Here is a 23,703-nt window from a genome sequence, read left to right as displayed (position 1 = left end):
TTTTAAAGCGCGCGCCTGTTAGCATTTGACCCAGCTCTCACTTTATGGGTATTTATTTATTTTTATGAGATGAAATGACCATTAGAAATTACTATATTCAGAGGTGGACAGTAATAAAGTACATTCACTTGAGTACTGTTCTTAAGTACACTTTTTGAGTATCTATACTTGAGTATTATTTTTCTGGAAACATTTTACTTTAACTTCGCTACAATTGAAAAACAAATTACTTTTTACTCCACTATATTTCTGTCAAGGTCCTTGAGTAGAAAGTAGTAATGTCAGTCAGGGGATGATTTTGGTTGCAGGGGTTGCATTTTGGTTAGAAATGAAAGTCGGGTTGACATTTTCAACCACAATACAACGTCTGTCCAACGTTGGAGATTAATGTCAATCTGACGTTGGATTCTGACATCAATCTGATTTTCATTTTCAACGTTTGGTTTGGTCTTCTAAATGCAAATGTTGTCATTGTTTTGGAGCACACTAGCTTATAACAGTAAGGCTAACATATTACTAAAAGACAAAAAACTTTTAATAGGGCACTATTTGAGGGAACAGCCATTTGGGTGTCCGAAACCATCGTGGACGTTATTGAGTGCACTTATTAATCTCACATTCAGTCCCACTACTGGAACTGTGTTCTAGAAATAAATATGATATTGATATTAGGGTAGGTAAGCAGGCATATATTCAGAGTTATAAGGTACTGTAAGTATTACATACATCAATGCATCAATAATAAAACAATGCATTGACATTTACTTTTTACTTTTGATACTTAAGTACTTTTAAAAACGAGTACTTCTGTACTTTTACTTAAGTAAAAATCAGTCTTTACAACTTTTACTTGTAATGGAGTAATATTTGACCAGTAGTATCTACTTTCACTCAAGTAAGGAAGTTGTGTACTTTGTCCACCTCTGACTATATTATGTAATTTTATATCATATTAAATGATCTAAATTATTCTGTGGTACTGAAGGGGGTTTGATATTTATTGTTTAATCTCACAAACAAAGCTAAACCACCAGACAATAACATCAGCCAAAATTGTAGGTAAGTGTTTCACTGTCTCTGCCGTACTGAAGTAAAATTACAGTGTAATGTATGTTTTAATGGCTTTGCAATACAAGCATCATCATAACATTTGTAGCTAAATACATCACCATGATACTATAAGCAGGGTTGAAGCTTCACATTGCCCTTATAAGCAAAACATGTGAGATAACATTATTTTAACAATGATTTATGGCAAGAACCATATCAACATCTCAAAAATATGAAGCAAAAACTATGAATTACTTCCTCCAATGATTGTTTGGCATGCACCACAAAACAGCATTTAAGCTCAAATTTAAAATTTAAAATAATTCCCAAATAAATAGAAATCCACCAAGTTATACCGCTTACATGTAGGTTTAGAAATAATTTTATTTTGTCCACCACTCATGTAAATATACAGAAATTATGAATGGATAGATAAATTTGTATTTAACTAAGAATGACAGTCAACTGCAAAGCTGTTGGGTGCTCCATTTCTTTAGTACTTTCACTTCCAAATTTCATCCCATCTTCCGAAATTATTATTTCAGACAGGAATAAGAGATACAGGCAGAGATTCTTAAAGAGTTCTGCAAAGTGCGCCGTACAGATCTACTTACATTGACACCGCCTGGCAGCTCTGATAACAGTGGATCAATAAATGTTCATGAACCCTGCTCAATGTTCTAGACAGAGGATGATGATGAAGACTTGTAACTGTAACTGACTGTGAGAAGAAAGTGATAACTGGTTCTCCTCTACAAGCAGAGAATGTCTTGCACTATTCATCCATTCATTCGATTTCGCCAAACAAATCACCTCAAATTAAACATCAGTCCCAGAGAATAAGCATACAAAATATCGCATTTACAGGTAGCATCATTAATGTGGTTGATTATATTCAATAGTACGAGCGTTTCAAATCTGTGTCGGATACTGTTTATTTGCAGTTTTAGACTTCTGAAGACTACAAGTCTATTCAATAAATTATATGATATATTATACTCAGAATGAAAATAATCAGATAACGATCAGAAAGGACCAGCAAATATAGAGCTTTGTTTCTTCCTTCTTTCTTAAGTTATTGTGCAACACAAAGCTTATGATATCATGAGCTTTAAAGCACAGTACCAGGATCTTGATTTATTTACTATTGCATCTTTGCACCAAAGGTCCTTTCCTGAGTCTGTAGACATTCCCCACTGATGTCTGCCTCCCCATTGGATGTGGTTGTCTCCTCGCTCTTAACGTCAAGCCTCATCCTGCGGCATATTAAAAATGGCTAAAATCTACAGTACATCAAGTCTCTATGTACTGCTTCTGAGAGTGCATGCAGAATATTGCACTACTTTCCCATAACAAACTACTGCTTGGAAAGCCCTGCTACTCAGACGTCAGTGGATATATAGATGCAGTGCCACAGCGCAGCTTCTGTGTTATAACTCGTATGCCCTGGAGTGCCTTCGGAGCAATAAAGGAGGGTCTGTTCCTGGAAAACGAACAGCGGCGGGCGTGATAAAGGAATCAGATGGAGACTGGGCAGACGATGACCTTGTCCTCCAGCATTACGCTGACCACCAGAAACACAAAGTACAGCAGGAACATTAAGAGACCCAGCAGCTTGCTCATCCTCCACTTGCACACAGCGATGGAGATAATGACGAAGAGGAGCATGAGGAAGAGCAGAACGATGGCGCAGAACAGACCGTTGCTGCTCACGGCCACTGGAGCCATGTCGTTCAGGATTGCAAAGAGTAACCAAGGAAATGGCAGGCTGGGGACAGTGAACAGACATGTATTAGAAGCTTGTTTTAGGTAGTCGATGCAATTAAATGAGGATTATTGAGTTGATGATGAAGATTTCTCACCCCACAGTGATGTCAAATATGTTGGAGCCGACTGAGCTGGAGACGGCCATGTCGCCGAGACCTTTCCGGGCGACAATAACACTGGTGATGAGATCAGGAATGGAGGTACCAGCCGCTAGAATAGTTAAACCCATGATCTCCTCCGTTATTCCAATAGTCTCGCCAACCTACGGGAAAAATTTGCATTGGGTGTTTAATGTGCACAAATATTAACCACAGTTGATAACACTATGATAAAATGATGCTAACCTGGTATTAGCAACAACTGTCGTCAAAGAAATTAAGTGACAAAGACTTTGTAAGCTTTTACTACATTCCTAAATTCATTTATTATGATTTTACTCTAGTGGCACTACAGGAAAATGCGGTAATTTGGCTATTATTGGTGGGAATTATGGTTACCATGGTAAATCTCTGTAAGGGCAAATAGAGTGGTGTAGGTATGACGTCACTTTGTAGGCCAGCCGACATTTCGCATCACACTGGTTCCCTCGAGAAAACCCCAATAGGATTTCCCCAAAGGGTTTTGGATTATCGCTAAAACAAGCTCTGTGATCAACAAAAGTTTATGATACTAGCACGTTTTGTCCATCAAGATAATTATCACAGATGAACACCACTTTTGAAGCCTAAATGCAGTCGCCAGAAGTAAAAAGCTAAAGGTAGGCTATAAACAAACTACACAACGGTCCCATGAATTTAACATCACTAAACTTTCAGTTTTTATCTAAAAACATTTGCCTGAACGTTTGAGTTAGAATAGTTTATAAGAGCACAATTATAAGCATAATGAGGCTGTAAAAGCGGACTGAGTTTGCCTTTTCTACTTGATGACGTTTAATCTCCTCGACAGCCTCTGTAGTCTCATTTAGCCACTTGTTAGCAACCGCCATATGTAACAGCTTAAAAAAATCTCGAGTGGGGTAATACTGATGTATTTTATGTCGTAGAATAAAACGTGACAGTGTCTTGAGCTTGTGTTCACCACAGACCTTATTTCAGCAATTTAAGCAAAGCCCCATTCAAAAAACCCATTGACTTCAGAACGATGGAACCGGAAGTGCTAAAATGCTAACTCGTTTCCGCTTTTTGGACAACAAAGTGATGTCATACCTGCACCACTCTATAGAGTGCAACAGTGCCCATCCCCTTTTTCAGCATCGCTGGTTCCGGAATTTTTTTTTCCATTCATTTTTCTCATAGGGATTTTAAAATAGTCTTCGTTAAAGAGTTATAAGCCATGAACCAAGCCAATCAGCTGTGAGGTGAATCACAAAACTACAAACTTTGATTTGAAGTACAAAGGTTTTTTGAAAATCAGACAAAAAGACAAAAGGTACAAGACTGTGTACTTAATGGTTTAAGTGAGGGAAAGAACTACAATCCCATGAAGCATTGCAAACAGCATAATCGAATTAAAAACTTTACAAAAATTAAAAAAACTACTCAATTACAACTGTCGATTATACTATATGTATTAAAAAAATACACTTATATTAATTTATTGCAAAATATGCATATATATATATATATAAATAAACATTTCAGCCTTTTGAAAGCGTAGGGAGAACGACTCGATTACATAATTTGTAGAGCATTATGGGAGTGGGCGGAGCTAAAGAGCTACTTTGGAGCATCTCGACTCTCTGATTGGTGTAATTTTCTGTACAGCATCATGGGTGATGTAGATTTTCCACCCAGAATTCCACTGTTAAACACAATTTTAAAAATAAGCTGAAATAATGTGGGCTGAACAGGTTTATAAGTTATTGAGTCAAAATGCTGTCATCATTTAATCACCCTCAGGTTGTTTCAACCCTGTATGCATTTCTCTATTCTGCTGAACACATAAGAAGATATTCTAAAGAATGTCGGTACCAAACAGTTGATGGGCCCCCATTGACTTCCATAGTATGAAAAAAAAAAAATACTTTTGAAATCAATGGGGCCATCAACTTTACCGACATTCTTTAGAATATCTTCTTTTGTGTTCAGCAGAAGAAAGAAATTAATACAGGTTTGGAACTAATTGAGGATGAGTAAATTATGACAGCATTTTTATTTTTGGGTGAACCACTGTTATAGTTGATTCGCTGGAAATCTGGCTGAATAGGTTTAGAAGTGTTTCTACTGAGGGAGCTGATGCAGAGCTAGAGAACAGTTGCCTCTGAGGAAAATGACAAGAATAGCTAATTGGCTTTAGGATTTGGCTGGTTTTATTGTGCTGCTCTGAGTTACAGATTTAAAGCAGAGTGATAAGGATAGATCAACCTTCACCTATGACTACCTCACATTGAAGATAACGCTCCTCTTTCACTCAACAGTTCTATTCTTTTTTGGACATACAGTATCCCTACAGTGTGCCTAATTTCAGAGTATTGCTAACAGTAATTTAAATACATTGGAAAAAGAAAGGGCATTAGAACAGGTGTGTGTGAAGACATTGAGGTACCTGATGAGCCCACCACACCATCAGGTAGGAAAAAATAGCAATCCAACAAATAGATCCCAAAAATGTAAACGGGAAGAACCTCTTTGACGTCTATGGAAGAAAAGAGGACAGAAGGAAAATTAAGGAAGGGGTGTCATACTATTGTAATATACAGTACATACTGTGTACACACACACACACACACACACACACACACACACACACACACACACACACACACACATATATATATATATATATATATATAAACACCAAGCAATCTGTTTGTTTCACAGCCTGAAATAGCAAGTGTTAGAGAGGGAATAAGTCTTTTAGTAACACTATAGCACAGAAATTGCATGTTGCACCTTTAAATACAACGGCAAGATCTGCTTTGCTGTCTGTTGTTGTAAACAGCATTAAATATGTCAGTTTCTCAAATGTAAAAATAGAAAATGCTACTCGATCATACATCTCTGCGGACATCTGGCAGTGACAGCCACAATGGAAAGACGATGGGGAAGATTAAGACGTATGTTGCTCGCTTTCTCGGTGTGTCTGGCCATGCCAAGCTCAGAGGCTGGTCTTCATCTTCCTCCTCCTCCTCAGCCTTTGAGATAAGAACCACAAAAACACAGGGATGTCAGTCAGTTGCCAGTGAAATTTTAGTATAGAGGGTATGCATTGATGTCACTTTCCCGGCGGAACGCGCCCCCCTCAGCCGGACTGAGTGGCAAAAGAGCTGCTGCGTGACTGGATTTAATAGGGGAAACTGCGAAAACGCGAGTAAAACAAACGATTATCAGTTTAAACTAAAAGTTGGACTTTGATATAGTGTTCCTTACAACTTACCAAAGATACAGTGATCCATGGATATTGACATGCAGCCAGGAATCGTGTTTCCTGACATTTATGTGCCTGATTTCGACGCCGGGGAAATACATCAAGCAAATTTACCAGTGAACGCTTTATATAAATACAATATTGGAAGGTCTAAATCCGAGCGATCACTTATATCAATGTTATATATATTCATATCGTCATTTGGATGTGTTTTGTGTGTTTTTCACGCATTCACACTGAAAACAAATGCTGCCGCTCAGTCTTTTAGCCACTCACTGGACGTAACTGCAGTCACTCCGGCCGACGGTGACGTCACGCGCATACCCTCTATTAGGATCTTAGGGATTCAGATATATTAACATTTGGAGGGAGTATGCTGGACATGTCCGAGGTGATCTGGTCGTGTTTAGATTATTGTGTATGATGACATCACCTCTGCTCCAACACTGCCATTCATGGGAGGAGTGACTTCTACCTCCACGTTACTGCTGTTGGGAAGGTTCTTATCGGCTAGAGAATAAAACAACAGGAATCTCAATTTAGTCAATTGAAATCTTATTTTAATATTACAATATGTAATGATGTGATTTAAGCACTAACCCCAACACTATCAGCAGATTAAAACAAATATTTACTAATAATTTTTTCTGGTTGTAGGCTGTGGCAAAATAGGAAGGACATTTTTTTGAAAAAATCCAAATGTTGCTGCTGATGTTATTATGCACAATTCATTGCAAACTGCAAGTTTCCAAAGAATTTTTTTTTTGTCTTTATAGTATTCTTTTAGAAGTTCTGCATCAGAAATGACTTTTCGGCTGACGTCACCAAATCACCAATCACTTTTTTTTTTGGAATGGCCACTTTTCCTTGGATAAATGGTAAACCCTGCTGTGATCATCCAGATTTTACACAAAATTGTCACAAGTGTTCCACGTTGAATTTTAACAAAACATTTAAACTCACCAACACCATTTGCCTCATCTTCTCCCTTTTTTCTTGCGATCTTGTGTAGAATTGATGCCTTCTCCTTGAACTTCCCTGAAGTTTATTATTTAATTAATAAGACTACAAATCTACAATGTGAGTCAATATGTGTGTATATTTGTAAATTTGGAGTGTTTGTTTTAACACATTACCGTCACTGAGAGGATCGAGTGTGTGAATCATAAGCTGAAAGATGCTGTTTCTCATGAGAGTGTTGTGGAGGGAGGCGGAGCTTCCTCCTCTCTGGAGGCGGGGTTTAGCCTATAGGGAAAAAAGAAGAAGAAATATCGTCAGATATCTAATTGTATTGTCTATCATTACCTAAATTATGCTGAAAAGCGGATGTAGATGTTGAGAACAAGTGCTGATACTTACAGAAAGTTTATTTTCCTCATCTACTGCAGTGATAACCTTGAGAGAAAAAAAGAGAGAAACAGAACTCATTGAATTCTAGAAGTGGGGGGAAGGGGGGATCAAATTAACAATTAGTTTAGACACCTAAAATACATATTCTTAAATAACTGAACAAAAACAAAGAGAAGGAGACTTTTAAGGCCACCTTTAAAATAGATCAGATCAATCTGTCAACATGTAGGTAACCAAGAATACGATAAGCTGTTACACAGAAAAGCTAAAAACAGCTAAGACCTGCTGTAGTTCTGGTCTTCTGCTTCTACATGACCCTAAATAGCACCTCTTAAGTATTGTATAGGAAGGCCTAACATAGAATTCTGACCCACCATCAAAATACCATCAATTAGGGAATCAAAACAGTTTCAAAACAGTTTCAAAGACACCACTAAAACCAAAATATCAAAATCACTCCTTACAAAATTCGGCCTCAAAATCTCATTCAGATGTAGCCTCGAGCATTACATCCTTTCAGACAAAAAGTACTGCATTTAATACCATATCCAATAAATATGCAGTAAGTCAACCATATAATACTACACTAAAACTTATGAGGAAAGGTGAATCTTTTAAATATTATATTATATTATGTAAATGTTTTTGATTAATATTAATATTTATATATTTACATTTTATTTAAGTTTTTACATAAAAATTTATATGTTTGTATGTATATATATATATATATATATATATATATATATATATTCAAAAACAAAACAAAAATTCTGCATTTTTTGACTCTAAAACTTATTTGTATATATTTATGTATATATATGTATATATATATATATATATATATATATATATATATATATATATATATACATATATATATACATATAAGTTTTAGAGTCAAAAAATGCAGAATTTTTGTTTTGTTTTTGTGGAACTACTTCATAAGAGAGAACAAAATATCATTAAAACATTTTAAATACATTTACACTTTACAATATACTTCACTTTCCAAAATGAGTATCAGATGTGAAAGCTCTGCTCCTAAAGGGTTCAAATAAGCTGTATTGAAATAAGCGGTTGCCCAGTGGGGTGGCAGCACCAGCGGTGTCCTCAAGAGAAAATGAGTTGGCTCAGCAGAGACACACGAGCAGCCTTAATTAAGCCTAATCAGCCCAGTAGAACATAGAGGGCAAGCACGTTTCGCTTGTGATTAGCGGGCCCTGCCACTTGCTCTCTGTTCATGTTCCTCCCTCCCCAGCTTTGGTCTTTCTGCAGGTGGAAGATAAGCTCTGAGCGATGCCTGTGGAAATAGAGCTGAGCTCTGTGTGCCCAGCGAGCTTTAAAGCAGAGGTCAGCCAACAGGAGACCAGCTTGCTGAAGCTGTCTAACATTAGCGGACGTCCTGCTGCTAGGCCAACAACACTGAGTTAAGGCCGTTCGCACCAAGAATGAAAATTACATTAGCGTTATGTTTATTCTTACCTACTTTCCAATTGCCCATACTTTAAAGTCAGATGGATTCTGATTGGCCGTCAATACGCTTAAGAAAAAAACGCTCTAAATGTGATTCCAACAAAATAATTTCTCTGTGTCAATCATTATTGTTATAGTTGTGGTGTGGACTTCGCTATTCTCGTATAACGTTATAGTTTTAGTTATCATTCTTGAAGTTGATATTTTACCACTTATTACACTGGCATTTTTCAGATTATTAAAATACCCTTTACACTAAGAAAAAAATTATCTTTTGAACTGTTCACTGAAACGTTCTTTGGGGAATCCAAACTGGTTCTTCTATTGAATCGCTACGAAAACCCTGTTTTGGAATCTTTATTTTTTTAAAGTTTAGCTTAGATGCAAGTGCACATTCACGTTACAAAACTCATTACACAGCAATCATGTGAACATCTTTTTTTTTTACATAAAATTAAGCACCAAATGGTCCAACAACAAAAAAAGAGCGTTACCAGACCCTCAAAGCTGAACCCTGGATCAAGATCAGTTAAAATGACTGGTGTTTAAAGCAAACCATTTTAAACATGGTAAAAGAATTGAGGTAGAAAATGGTTTGAAATAGTGGATATTTTACTGCATTTGTTTTACAAAGTAGCACATTGCAGAGACTGTCCCCATTCATCACAAAGCCAGTTGCATGAATATGCGATTCAAAATAATCTTTGCCCTGACTTTTTGAGCCAATCCCGTGAATCATAAATCATTCTGAAGTTGCAGGAAAATTACAGTACTGGTGGGCTGATGGCACCACCACAACATGCACATTTTTAAGCATTTTGCTAGCGACTAGCTGAGATGTGAAAGGCAGAGTCATCCACAAAGGAAAAGAATCAACCTTGTTGAAGAGCTACCATTCAAAACGATTTCTAGATGTTTCACCAGTCATGCACACAGTACGCATGCAATAGCTTAAATTCTAACAGGATGACCTGTCGACATCATGTGACAATGTTAGAAAATAAACAACTGACCTTGTGAAACCTTAAATTCTAAACTTTATGCATGACTAAAAATGGATTGTGGAGGTAAATTTAACACAATGTTATATAACTATGTCATTGTGTTTGGCATGTCATGTACCCTTACACAAGACACAGATGCTGCTGAAATTGAAGTCAATGGGATCAAGGGCTGTCTTACCAAGAGCAGCTAATGACATTTGCAGAGTAACAATTTTAGCAATTAGTTGGACCAATTAGCAAGCTGGATCCATGCAATGCCACCATTACAGTATAGTACTGCAAGCAAGCAAAAAAAAAAAAATATATATATATATATATAGAGCACGTCACTGTGGAATTACAGTTTTTTAAGCAATGATGCAAAAGTCCATTTTCAGCTTGCATATTCATTCTTTTCATTCACTTCATCACCCTCAATTACAGTTTTAAACCTTGATAAATGACGGTAAGAAATGCAAACACTTTATCTTATCATTCCCAAATTATTAAAAAAACTAAACCAAATTCAAACTTCCCCAAACTTTTAAGTAACTCCATCAGTCTGCATCAGTCAGTATAACAATGGATAAATAGACTGTCCGTTACATCACAAAAGCAACTGAGCAATGTTCCCATTAGTCTCCTGGCCTGATGCCTTTACTAATGAAGATAATTCCAGCAAAAGATCCAATTGAGCTCAATTCTGCAACAACTGTTTTTGCACACATCTGTGAAAAACACAGAGAGACAAGGTCGATAATCTTGTGGAGTTAATTTCAGATTATTCACATGGGTCATCTGGGAACTTGAAATGCCTCTATAGTGTCCTGTAGTTAACCAGAGAAGGCAGGTGAGCACACTAAAGAGGCTTAAGGTGACAGGTAACCAATTTTAGAGACAGATGCATTTAATGATTCACAAATAACCTCACACAACAAATGACACCAGGTTCTCACACTCTCCCCTCTTTACTTTTCATATGAAGTTAAATATCCTTAAGCACTTAGAATTATGCTTAAATATTCTAAGCATTAACATATTACATAACAAAAGTCAAATGCACTGCTTGTTTTTTTATAAGTCAGAGGGCACTTAGAATAGTATACAGAACCACAAAATGAATTACACAATGCAATGTTTTCTCAAAAGGTGTTTGTCTTATTTTGAACTCAGACACACAGCTGCTTTATCACTCATCATTTAAAAGGTTTCAAATTATCCATAGTGCGCAGCACGGTGTAATTATTAATAATTCAAAATTGTCTCCTAGGTAATTGTCTTTTGTAGGACAGATAGTGAAAAGGGTTGTTGTAATGTTCCCTATTTCTTCAAAAGTCTTCTTCAGAAGGCAGGTCACTTCCCTAAGCACTAAGAGTCTTTTTACTTTGGTTGGCGTCACCCCTTCTAAGCAGTTGATTTGGGATTACAAAGGATTTCAGGTAGGCAGTCATAAAATTCAGAGATAAAGATATCCGCCATGTTTGAGGCCATGTTTCAGAACTTACATTAAACACTAACAGACACAAAGGTCTTATCGCGAAAGAAATCCGATGTCCTGATTCAAAAACCTGCTGGTTTCCCACAATACTCTATATTTGAGTCCTGTTTTAAAAAGAACAGGACACCTGTCTATACTTAGCAGTACTAAAAGGATCACGTCTTATTGGATTAACCCGAGCTTCGGCTAAAGGAGCAAAGAGCACATGTCCCAACTGCCCTATAGCACCCCCCCTGACTATTCATTTTAATTTTAGAAGTCTTTCTAAACCAAAGCCATTTTTCATTCCAATTCAGAAGGGTGAAAATCATTTGTAAAGTGCTCTATAACACTGTCATCTTCTACTAGGCCTAACTGTCAAATCAATTCTAAATGAAAAGTGGGAAACATTTTCACAAGCTTTCTGGAATCATATTCCCAATGTACACTGTGGTGACATTCCTACATTTAAAAAGCAATCTACCAGCAAAGAGCCATCTAACACTAATGAATGTGGGTTTGTATAGATAACATGCTACTAATGGTTCTTAAAAGTAATGTAAATGCCCCTGATGCATCTCTAAGAAGCCTATCAAAGCAGCGCGGTATAGGCTGATTCACCTGTGTTCCATATGTGGGACAAACTGCATCTGCAAACAACAAATCCGACTCCAGCTGTTTGAACGAAACAAGATACAAACGAGAGCTTTAATCCTTAACTGGCTTCAAATAGGCCTAAACTATACCAATAATACATTTCACTAAACTGATATATCCAGATTCATGTTACTTTGACAATGCATACAATCATACATTATTTATATGACATAGTAGTGGGTTAATATACAGTGGCCACAAAACCATTTGGACACTTTTGGACATGTTTAAAAATGTTGCTGCATTAGTGACTTCTGCAAATAAATGTTGCTTTTATAAACTGTACTTATACTGTATATGAGGCTAATTTGTCTAAATACTTTTTGGAGCCACTGTTTAAGTTCTTACCAAAGAATTGTAATAGAATCGAGATCTACTGGAAATATAAAAATCAGCTGCATATACTGTGTACATCGATGTTCCTTGTGCCAGTCAGATTTATGCTTATTAATAATGCGTATTTGATAGAGAAATAACTCCACCCAGTTGTTGTTTGTGGTGTTTGTCCTATAATGCACTTGTAATATTCTATGATGGACACACAAACACACACAAAACATTTTAACAGTTCAGTAAACAGTTGATGTGAATCTAGACGTTTTGCACTGTCATTTTTTTTATAGATTTCCCTAATGACCAAATCGGTATTTGTATCGTTTTTGACCCAGGACAAAAAAATCTAAACATATTTAAAACAAGATTGCAAACACTGCTGTTCATATATCTTGATTCTTAGTTTATTGATCTTACCGTGCTGGCAAAGTTAGTTTTTCTTGTTTAAACACAGTATATACAAAATTTAGTGAGGTTTATGCTTAAAACCTAAGATTCTCTGTTATAAGAGAGATGTTTGGACAAAATTCCTCTGTTATAATTGGCTTTATTGAAGCCTCTAAGGCTTTAATAGAGCTAATAAGACAAAGGGGTGTGCCTAATAGCATCCTAAGAATTTTGGTATCTTGGTATGTACCAAATGGTATGTACCTATGTAATATGTTTGCACTGTTTTTATGTTTTTGTTTTTGTTTTTTATTTTCTCTTTTATATTTTTCTATATAGCACTTTGGTTCCACTTGTGGTGTTGAAAGTGCTCTATAAATAAAGTTGAGATGAGTTGAACTAAAGGGGATAGGGACTTTAATTTTCCAGATTTTTATCTGTCAGGGCAAGTAGTAAATGTATGTACTAAAACGAAATATTTGGGGCATATCATTAATGATGAAATGTGTGATGATGAGGATATGTATAGGCAGCGTTGTATGTTATATACCCAAGCTAATATGTTGGTGAGAAAACTGTATGTGTGTTTATGCTGCTCCTTTGTGGGTTGAGTTAAAAAAAAAAGTGAGCCTATGTTTATTTGTTGGCTGGATAATTCACAGAATTCTATTATTATGCTGTTGTCAAAACCTAAGTGTGGTGCAATACCAGCCACCTATTAGAAAATAATGGTACTTTTAAATGTTTAGTATTGTATGTAATTTTGTGTTGTCTCTTTTCTAATGGACCTTGAGTCTGGACATAAAGTTCTGAATTGAAGTTTTTAAATTGAATTGATATCATGCAGCTTTGCTTTTCGAGGGATGATATTAGATATTTGTTCACTGCAAAACAAGACAAAATACTGCTTGTCACAAATTCACAAAACCAACCCTAAGAACTCTCTGAGGTAATATCAACAAAACTAATTGAGCCAAGAAAATACAAATATAGATATCCATCCCTCTTGAGATGTCTGGCTGCTAAAAGGCTTTTTTAGCAAAACGGTTGAAAGTAAAAGATTGTACCAACTTTCTTCCTTTATATCTCCATCTTGCCTCATCTCTACTACTCTTGATCTCACTCTCTCTTTTTCTGTTGTCTATCTCTGTTGGTACCGCAGGGGTTCTGGTCTTACTCAGCTGATTGTGTACTCAGAGCAGTGTTGTGTGCTCTGTCCAGTTGACACCTGATAGAAAGCCTAATCCGGCTCAGAGAGGTGATAAAACTGTCTGTGTTCTTTTCATTGGGAACGCTAATTCTCAGCCAATATTTGTGTTCAACTTCCATTGCTACTGCGATCAGCTCCTTAGTTCTGTTGTAATTGCTCAACAACCCTAGAAATTCCCCAAATCCACCATAAAAACCAGTGAGCATCGGCTGCTCGCTATATTCACAGTGTTCTCAGTGTTTCTCAACTGGTGGGTCACGACCAAAAGTGGGTCGCAAGACTGATGCTTTTGCTGATGCAAGACTTTTATTTTGAAAGACTTGCGTGAAAGCTGTTGACACTTCTTTCAGATGGATAGCCTAAGTGCCTGAGAAAAACGCGTTGTCCTGATTCAGTAGCTGCTGTCAGAGGAGATACTAGGCTCATTTGAGATGAGAAAAATCTGCGCGATCACCGCGAGATGCATGCCGGTTAGAAATGTGTCTGAGTGCGGTCTGCCTTGCTCTGATGTCATGCTGACGTTACGTATGTCAAAAAAAACTCTCGCGGCGGCGAGGCGGACGTGTCGGACTCTGCAGTCAAGCGCAGTTGCTCTCCACCAACTGCGCAGATCAAAAGCATGATGGGAAACGACTTGCTGACAACACAGCTTAATGCTCATTGATTGGTTTAAACAACCATGATGTATTGTTCTCTTTTAAAATGTGTGTCAACAATTTTTGTGAAATAAACTTGCTTGTTTAAAAAAAAATTTTTTTTTATTATTATAATAGGCCTATATATATATATATATTTCAAAAAAAGTGGGTCGTGGCTTATTGACCATGAGAAAATGTGGGTCCCATGGCCAATCCAGTTGAGAACCACTGGCGTAGATGTTGCCATGTCTTTTTGAATCAGTCTATTATATGTGACCCTGGATCACAAAACCAAAATAACCAACAATACATTGTATGGGTCAAAATTATTGATTTTTCTTTTATGCCAAAAATCATTAGGATATTAAGTAAAGATCATGTTCCATGAAGATGTTTAGTAAATTTCCTACCGTAAATATATAAAACATTTATTTTTGTGAGTGAATGCAGCACAATCGCGAACATAAATGGACAACTTTAAAGGCGATTTTCTCAATTGTTTTGATTTTTTTGCACCCTCAGATTCCAGATTTAATAATAGTTGTATCTCGGCCAAATATTGTCATATCCTAACAAACCATAAATTAATGGAAAGCTTATTTATTCAGCTTTAATGTTAAAAAATTGACCCATGTGACTGGTTTTGTGGTCCATGGTCACATATTGGTTTTCCCCCTATTTCATGTTTTTTTTTTTACCATCACCATTGTCCCTTTAGGGGCACAAGTGCATATTTCAAAGTGCAGCTATTGCACAATGGTGTATTTTAGAGCAAAGTTATTGTTAAATGCTAGTTATAGCACATCAAATTCATCTTCATAATATACCAGTGGTTCTCAACCTTTTTGACTTGAAGGCCCCCACTGTAAATAATATAAACTATCTATAGTTATATTAGAAAGATATCTATATCTATCTACTTTATATATATATTTGCTGAGCCCCACTGGTTTAGAACCACAGTGATATACTGTTTCCTAACAGGAGTGGAAGGAGAGACATCTGTAATTCACATCCACTGAATACCATTGACCTGGGAAGCAAATAATTTGCCTGGAGTAATGCAACTCACCTTAGGAGGAGCTTCAATGTCGTCCACTTGATTCCTGAGTAGTTTAGTCTTGATCAAAGTCTCTACAGACGCATTGTACTTCATAAAAGTGACATAGGTAGCGTAACAGCTTAACAGCGCAATGCTCTCACCATAGGTAATGTGGTTATCCAGGAAGAAGACAATCAGCATAATTAGTCCAATGATATAAAAGGTGACATCTCTAAACAGAGGCCACCAAGTGAGGTTGAGAATTTCACGTGAAAAGAGAGCGCACATCCCGATCACGAACAAGATGTTGAAGACAGCAGAACCCACAATGGTCCCGATGCCCACGTTGCTGTGTGAGACGAACACCCCGATCACAGAGGTGAAGAGCTCGGGTGCAGAGCCTCCAGCGGCCATGAAGGTGGCTCCCGCCACGTCATCCGAGATCTCCAGTATTTCTGTGATCACGGTGAGGGCGGGAACGAAGAACTCGTCGCACACGATAGCGAGGGCGACGAACATGTAGATCATGCCGAACATATGCAGCGAAACAGCACCCTGCCTCCTCTGCTCCAGTGTGAACAGATCCTCAGGGTAGTCGCCCTGGCTGTGTTCATCGGTTGAGGCCATGGCGATGGGCGTATCTGCTGAAACATTATGCTCTTCCTTGGAAGACAGGACAGTTCTGTGTGGCACTGGCTCTGCAAGTCCCTCGTGGTTGGCGAAAGAGGTGAGTGGCATCCATGTCGGGAACGGGCCCAAAGTGAGGGTAAAGGCACTCCAGGACAGGAACAATGTGAGGGCAGAGAGGCTCAGGATAAAACCAAAAATCCGTGAAGGACGTAGTTTCCTCCTGACATGCTGCAATCGGTGGCGCTTGCTGTTCCGCTCCAGAGGGGTGCAGTATGACCCCAGTTTGATGCTGGGGAACGTGGGATCCATTGTTGACGGGCAGCTTGGGGGTCCGGTGGTCTGAAGTCTATGGAGTGCCGGTCATGGTTACACTCCTACTCTACTTAAACCTGACAGGAACAATGTACTCCCCGATTCCTCGAAGGGTCCAGAATCTCTAATGGTTTCCTCATAATAATCTCTGAAACACAACATATCACAAGAGTGTGTGAGAGAGAAAGATTATTCTTTTGGATAAACAATCACAAATATCATAATTACCAGTCTGTGATACCAAAATATAACATTCTAGTATGACTGAATGGCATGAATATTCATTTTATTTATTCATCCTACTTCATTTAAGTAGGATTAACATAACAGATTTCCTCAGCCAATCAGGTATCTGGCTGTCAGTCACCTTGCTGTAACCTATTAACTTCCAGAGCGTATCTGTCTTTGCAGTAAAAGTAGCAACATTTTGAATACTACAGGTTCACTAATCAAAGATGGAAATGACAGATGACAGATGCTGTGGTTTTGGTTCGGCACACATACAAAGCTCTCTCTCCCAGTATAATAGTGCCATTGAGCTGTAGATCGACAGTAATCGGATTGACAACTGGACTGTCAACAAAGCAACAGAGAGCTTAACTTTTCTCACCTCACTTCCTACTGTAACTTCTAATCAGTGAAATTATGTCAATGCTTTGTGCAGATTTGGCGATAGACCATTTTTATCTTCCCATAGTTTCATAGTTCAAAAAGAGTCGATGTTAATTGCCATGTTGTAAGAAGCAATAACATGCACTTGGTAGCTTTGTCCACCATATCTGACTCAAGTTGGTGTAAATACAAATGTCAGAATGATTCAGTCATATTAGTATTGAATAAAACCAATTAATTTAGATGTTAGCACATATTTTAACGTGCATAACATGAAAACACAAAGCCATCCAACATGTCATGAAAAGGTCACTTTAGATCACCCTGATACTGTATATCAAATCATATTAGACACCTCACAAGTTATCGTTCTCCTTTTTGGAGGCCTATATACTGTAGGCTACCACGTGAGTCCTAAAATAGAATCCAATCAGATATGATTACCAATCTAAAACAGTCTAAACCACTGAATGATGTTAGTTACAGTTAACATTGCCAATAATTCAGCTCCGTAGTGTCTGTAAATCAAAAATGTAACAATCACAGTGTGCAGCTTTTGTTCTGATCTGTATAGGTTACAGGAGGACATGTGCTAATGTGCCTTAAACCCATATATAACCACTATAATCTGGCAGACAGGTCCTGTACTTACACAATGCATACAGCTAATAAAGTAATAATTCATTCACATGAGATATTAATCCAATAAGCAAAAGGAGTGTTGCATGGCTTATTTCATTAGCAATTTTAACAATAAGATAAACCAATAAATAATTACACTTATTATATAAAAATGATACATTTCTATTATAAATCATTAAAATAAATGAATAATAATAATCATCAAAATATAAAAATGATCAAATTAAGCAATTTTTCTAGCTCTGTAGAAAGACGATTTTACAGCTTCAGCATGGCTCATCCAAGTCAGAACAATAATTCATATTTTAACTTAACATTAGAACCATGAACAACTCGTTGGCATTTTTTTTTTATGCATTTATGTCTTTCAAAATGTAAAACTCCTGGCTGGTTCCTCTGTTGAGTCCATCTGTCAAGTTAAGGATTTAATCGGATCTATGGGCCACTGTTATCCTGATTTACACAGCCTTTACTTTTACCCTAACTCACAGTATATCCCAGCACATTCTGTATCACACACACACTTATATATATATATATGCTTAATCAGTGATCATATCTGCATGATAGGAATATTAAGAAACAAATCAGTAAACAGCTAAATGCACAAGCACAGTGGATGAACACCACTTGCATCGGTGACCTTGATTTAAAGACATTTATAGAAAATCTCCAAGTTGAATAGGATAAATAATCATCCCATCATTTCACATTAATTTAATAGAATTACCTTATGTCTTTCTTTGAATTTGTGCATTGGGCTTATAGATCATATACACTTACATGAAAAACTATTCATTAAGAAATTATAAAAACAGAAACACAGGAAAAACATGCCAAATGCCAGAATACCACTATTAAATAATAAATTTACCTTCACATCTGGTGGTTTACCGTGTATGGTGAACCTCTCAGAAGAATCCCACAGACTTATGGACACCAACCACTTGCTGTTTCACTGTCATGGATCAAGAATACTGCTGCCACAGGTTAAAGGGGAGGTCTGATCTTTCCTCTCTCGCTCCCTCCCCCGTCTCACTCTCTCCTTCCTTGCCCCATCCCTTACCCATTCGTTCTGTCCTTGCCAAGTTGGGTACAGAACCTGCAATGGTGTAAAGAACACATAATGTGTCAATGGGCATAATGCGTCATTTTATTATCATGAAAGTTTTCGAAAGTACAAATATTCCATGTACTCTCAATCAACATGAGATGATAAAATGCATGACATAAAACAATTAGCAGAATCTTTGTAAAATAATTGGTAAAAAATTTTCACCTTTCCAAAACCCATATTCCACTTATAAACTCATAATATTATACTTTGATATGATACTTTGAATTATAAAAGTTAGCAGTTGGAGGTTGCATGGATAAAAACCATAATATTACATAATATTTTGCCAGACTTTTATATCTCATTGCTCATCAGATTTAGAGGGGATTTTTTCCAATTAAATGAACATCATTTCTTTCTCTGTGTTCAAGTACTAGTCTAAAATAGTCATCTTTAGCTATGATCTCACTCTTGAGTGGTCATCTGTGTTGCAGGGTTAAGATTACCTTTAGCCACTCTCTTAAGCCATATGGCAAATATTATGCAATCTCCACACCGCTCCCCTCCCACTCCTTCCCTCCTTTCAGATAAACTCTGTCTTTCTCAAGGGCCTGTTCCCAGAGACAGATGCATGTTAGCGAGCCCCGCACGCAAGGACAAGATATACACCAATACCATAGAGTCCTGAAGCAGCTGTAACCCATCCCACTCTTACTGGACCTAACGCTGTCATCCAGCCCCATAGATTGAAGCCATAGATTAATGCATCTTTGTGAGGAGAAGATTAGGCCTGTAAGGCCAGAGCTTTCGCTAGGCTTTAAATAGCATATGAGCGCAGCATGCTGGATGCAGCTGAACCTGACCCTGCCCTGCATAGAGGACATTTCAGCTTAACTATTGACTAATTCCACCTCCAATCAACCACACAATCTTCCAGGAAATGGTCCTTGCAGTTATATGGAAAATCATGTAGAGTGTGCAAACACATCTGACCTGAGGCTAACTCTGTTCTGCAGGGTGAAACATCCTCCTCCTGCGGTTCTTGACGCTCTGGAGATTCACACTACACTGTACAAACATTGCCGTTTAATTTAGTTTGCCCGTGGTTGGTTTAGGCATTAGGATGGCATGGTATAGGCCTACATAAAATGTTATAACTACATATTACACTCCATTAGTTGGTGACAACAAGTCTCCATGAAATCAGAATTGACCATTTTTATTTAATTTTTTTATAGAACATTGCAGTATTTATTTAATGAAATAAAAAATAATAAAAAAAGATTCCCTCTTGCAATAACATCCCTTATCTATGACGTTATTACTGGCGAAAGGGCAGGACAATTGGGACCTTCATTTTTTCTTGTTCAAGAAGCCATTTTCTCGGATATGATAAGACTATTGCAACTTCCATTTCATGCCGACTTAAACTAAAAATCGGTTGATACTTATATGTCGAATCCATGATTTATCCTCCTGAATTCAGTGATGAAACAGTGACCTTTGACCCCAGTTGTGTGTCTATGAAGAGTGATGCATCCATGACCACCATAATAAAGCCGCATCTGATAAAGTCTTTTTCAGTAATAGGGTCAATATTCATACATTCACAGTGTTATATAAAGACACATAAAATAATGCAAAAAAACATAAAGCCACTACAAAATAAATTTTAAGGTAAAAACTTTTTAAAATGTCAATTAATGAGTGAGTAGATTAAAAATCAGTGTTCACGTCATTGGTCCTTGTGTCTTCTTCGTAAGTAAAGAAATGAAGGTCTTGCTACTTTAGCAGCAAAAACTCTAATTACTTACTTATTTTCGAATATACGACTTGTAGGACTTTCTTACTGTGAGTGGCTCATAGTGTTGAATGACACTGATAGTATCCACCTTTTTGTTTTTGTTTTTTTGTAAAAGCAGGTACGGCCATTTGAGGCTTCCGGTGTCATCCGCTTCCAGTTAAAAAATAAAATAACTTGCACTTGTATGTTTAACCACAGATGGCGATAGAGAGCTAGTGCACCTTTACATGAATAACATAATTTTACATACAATTTTAACCGTCACATTGTAACAATTATGGTTTGATATTTTAATAAATACACCTACTTTTGTATTTTTATAAATAAATCCTTAATATTTTTATAAATAAGTTTATAAATGACGTAAAGGCAAATCAAGGACATACTGTACTAGAAGTTACAGTTTACTGTAGCATGGTACACGTCGGACTTGATCTTGTCCATTGGGAATTGATTGGATCATTGTGGTTTGCCATTGCGATGTCATGTGAGTAACAGGTTGTCCCGCCCTCGCGCCTGTAAACACATCATCAGAGAAGAGATGTTGTTGCAAGAGGGAGGAGGAAGTTGTTTTTGATTAAAGATTACAAGGGCACTTGAATAATTTTTTTATTTTTTATTAAAATAGTTGTGTATGGATAAATCATACTGCCCTACCCCTACAATGTGATCGTATGAAGTAGTATTATCTTCATTTCAAACCACAGACTGTATAAAACAGTTTCAAACTTTTTTGTTGTTGTTGTTGCTATTAAATTATAGCCATACATTGTATGCATATGTGTATAGGATTTGGTAGTGAGCAATGCCATGCTGCCTGACATTATGAGAGTTCACCCCTATTGCTGTTCCTTTGGTCCATGGGACAGAAAGACGGAGTGGCAGTGCCACTGAGCAGTTACTGTGATACTGAGGCCAGGAGATGAGTTCTAATCCTATTTTAATCGTGGTGGGATTAAGAAGACACAGCAGATCCTAATCTGCTCAGATTACCCATCCTGCTTCCCAAAGAAAGAAGGAGGGTTGTATAAGCAAGTGCAATTAAGGTGATTTAGACATCGCGGTTTCATTCCCGCTTCCCAGCAAGGTCTCGAGGTGGACACACCCCTACAATTTAGTTAAAGTCAGTGTGTATGCACATGTGTATTATGTATTGGCTACTAATGTTACAATTCACGTTTCATATTTATACTTTAATGTTTGTTGGTGGATTTCAATGAATAAATAAACTTTTAAAAGGGCATCAGTGAAATACAGCGTTGAATCATACCTTCTGAGATAAAGATCCACGTTGTTTAATTATTCATAAACCATGAAGACTCAAGCAAAGGTTAATCTGTAGCCTAATCGTGTCACGTGAACCATGACTGGCTCATAACTGAATCGAGGTTTGTTCTGACAGTTGCTGTACAGCTCTCTGCTATGAGTAAATATATTTCTATGCAATTTAATTAACTCCAAACCCTCATTAGTTTATCTTTAGAGGGCAGTTCCTATTACACCTTGGGTTGGGTAATATGTTTCATGCATGGTTTCATGCCTCTAGCGCCATCTGACGTCCAAACTTAAAACTGCACGAGGAATGTTTTGTCTTCAAATGTACAGGTAGCCACAAATTTACATTATTAATAGCTAAAATAGATTGTTATGCTCATATTCTTAATGATCAAACGCAAAACATAAAAGCAAATGCTGTAACTTTAAAGTACATATTTAAATAAATTCTAAAATAAAATGTCAGTAACAATTAGTGTATTGCTGATGTTTATGATTAAATTTTATAAAGTGATAACATTAAAATATCTAATGAATAATATGTTTTTTTTTAACACTCCAATGGTATTTTATTTTTAAAAAGTATAAAACTTTAAAACACATTAAAAACATGCAGCACATGATCCTTATAGGTTGGTGATAATTAAATATTGGAGACAATTAATAACACTTTATTAATGAGTAGGGTCTAGAAAAGAGTCACAGACATAGACACAGGCTTACCACACATACAAAAACATATAAAATTTATTGTTTCCAATACCACCATATTGGAAAACAATGTAAATTGTTATTACATTTGTTAAATAAGATAATGCAAAATTAATATTATGAAATGACACAGAAACATGGGAAAATTAGAATTAAATAATAAAAACAAAGTTCTGCCCAAATAAGACAAGCAGATCCAGTTAAAAATATTTTTTGTAACCCCCCCCCCCCCCCCCCCCCCCGCCCCGCCCCCTAATATGCCATTATTAGATACATATTTAATCAGAAAAACTATACTTTCTGGTGATAACAAGATGATTGTGTGATTATGCAAATTTTTCATTTTACCATAAAATTTCATTTTCCCAACACAGTTTTCTGAGAAAATGCATGAAAATTAATTACACTTTTTTTTTTTTTATGGCACTACTGGTCAATGATCGACCAAAAGTTTAAGCTGGCCTAAAATTCAGACTAAATTACAAGTGCTAGAAAAAAGGGAATCTTTTAGATCTGGACATTTTCAATACTAAAGCTTCCCTGTTCTCCAGTTTCACTGTGCACATACTGCAAAACCAGTGAACGCCAGTTTAAATGCAGTCTTTTGCTATTGTTTGGACTTCACTTTTCACAAAGACAGTCCAAAATTTTAGCCAACTGAAAACAAACATATTATGATGTATTACGGTTATACACATCATGAAAGTGTAAAGTGAAAAAGCATTATCACAACCACATTGATTCATCAAATCAGCTTGTGTTTCAAATAATCTCACAAACCCTGTTTTTACAAAAGTCACAAAACCACTATGTAACAGGCTGCGGATTCATTTCACAATCAAGTCAAAACATTCTCCTCATCTTTCTGACAGACACTATGAGTTCAGAAAGATTTCATGATTCAATATCATAAATACAGGT

General features: G+C 36.8%; 1 protein-coding gene across 1 annotated transcript; it reads right to left on the bottom strand.

Moving 5' to 3' along the window:
* Window positions 1-1,086: 1,086 nt before the first annotated feature.
* LOC309494874 (solute carrier family 24 member 2) lies at window positions 1,087-19,004 on the bottom strand. The gene is made up of 10 exons (XM_082164332.1): window positions 18,810-19,004; window positions 15,770-16,829; window positions 7,546-7,581; window positions 7,323-7,431; window positions 7,150-7,224; window positions 6,620-6,696; window positions 5,816-5,953; window positions 5,365-5,454; window positions 2,913-3,079; window positions 1,087-2,818 (listed from the first exon to the last, which is right to left on the bottom strand). Exons 2-10 carry the CDS (start codon window positions 16,676-16,678, stop codon window positions 2,569-2,571), a joined length of 1,851 nt encoding a protein of 616 aa, XP_082020458.1. The 5' UTR covers window positions 16,679-16,829; window positions 18,810-19,004; the 3' UTR covers window positions 1,087-2,568.
* Window positions 19,005-23,703: the final 4,699 nt, after the last annotated feature.

The sequence above is a fragment of the Leuciscus leuciscus genome (genome assembly GCF_965113295.1).
Source record: "Leuciscus leuciscus genome assembly, chromosome: 3".
Lineage (NCBI taxonomy): Eukaryota > Metazoa > Chordata > Actinopteri > Cypriniformes > Leuciscidae > Leuciscus > Leuciscus leuciscus.
The sequence above is the reverse complement of the archived record's forward strand: the minus strand, read 5'-3'. Positions and strand labels throughout refer to the sequence as shown.

Excerpts from the sequence above, each read along its gene's own strand:
- LOC309494874 (XM_082164332.1), bottom strand. The coding sequence starts at position 16,678 with ATGGATCCCACGTTCCCCAGCATCAAACTGGGGTCATACTGCACCCCT. Across the intron at positions 7,225-7,322 it reads ACTCGATCCTCTCAGTGACG|GGAAGTTCAAGGAGAAGGCA; the intron begins GTAATGTGTTAA and ends AATAAACTTCAG. Across the intron at positions 2,819-2,912 it reads ATATTTGACATCACTGTGGG|CCTGCCATTTCCTTGGTTAC; the intron begins GTGAGAAATCTT and ends CACTGTCCCCAG.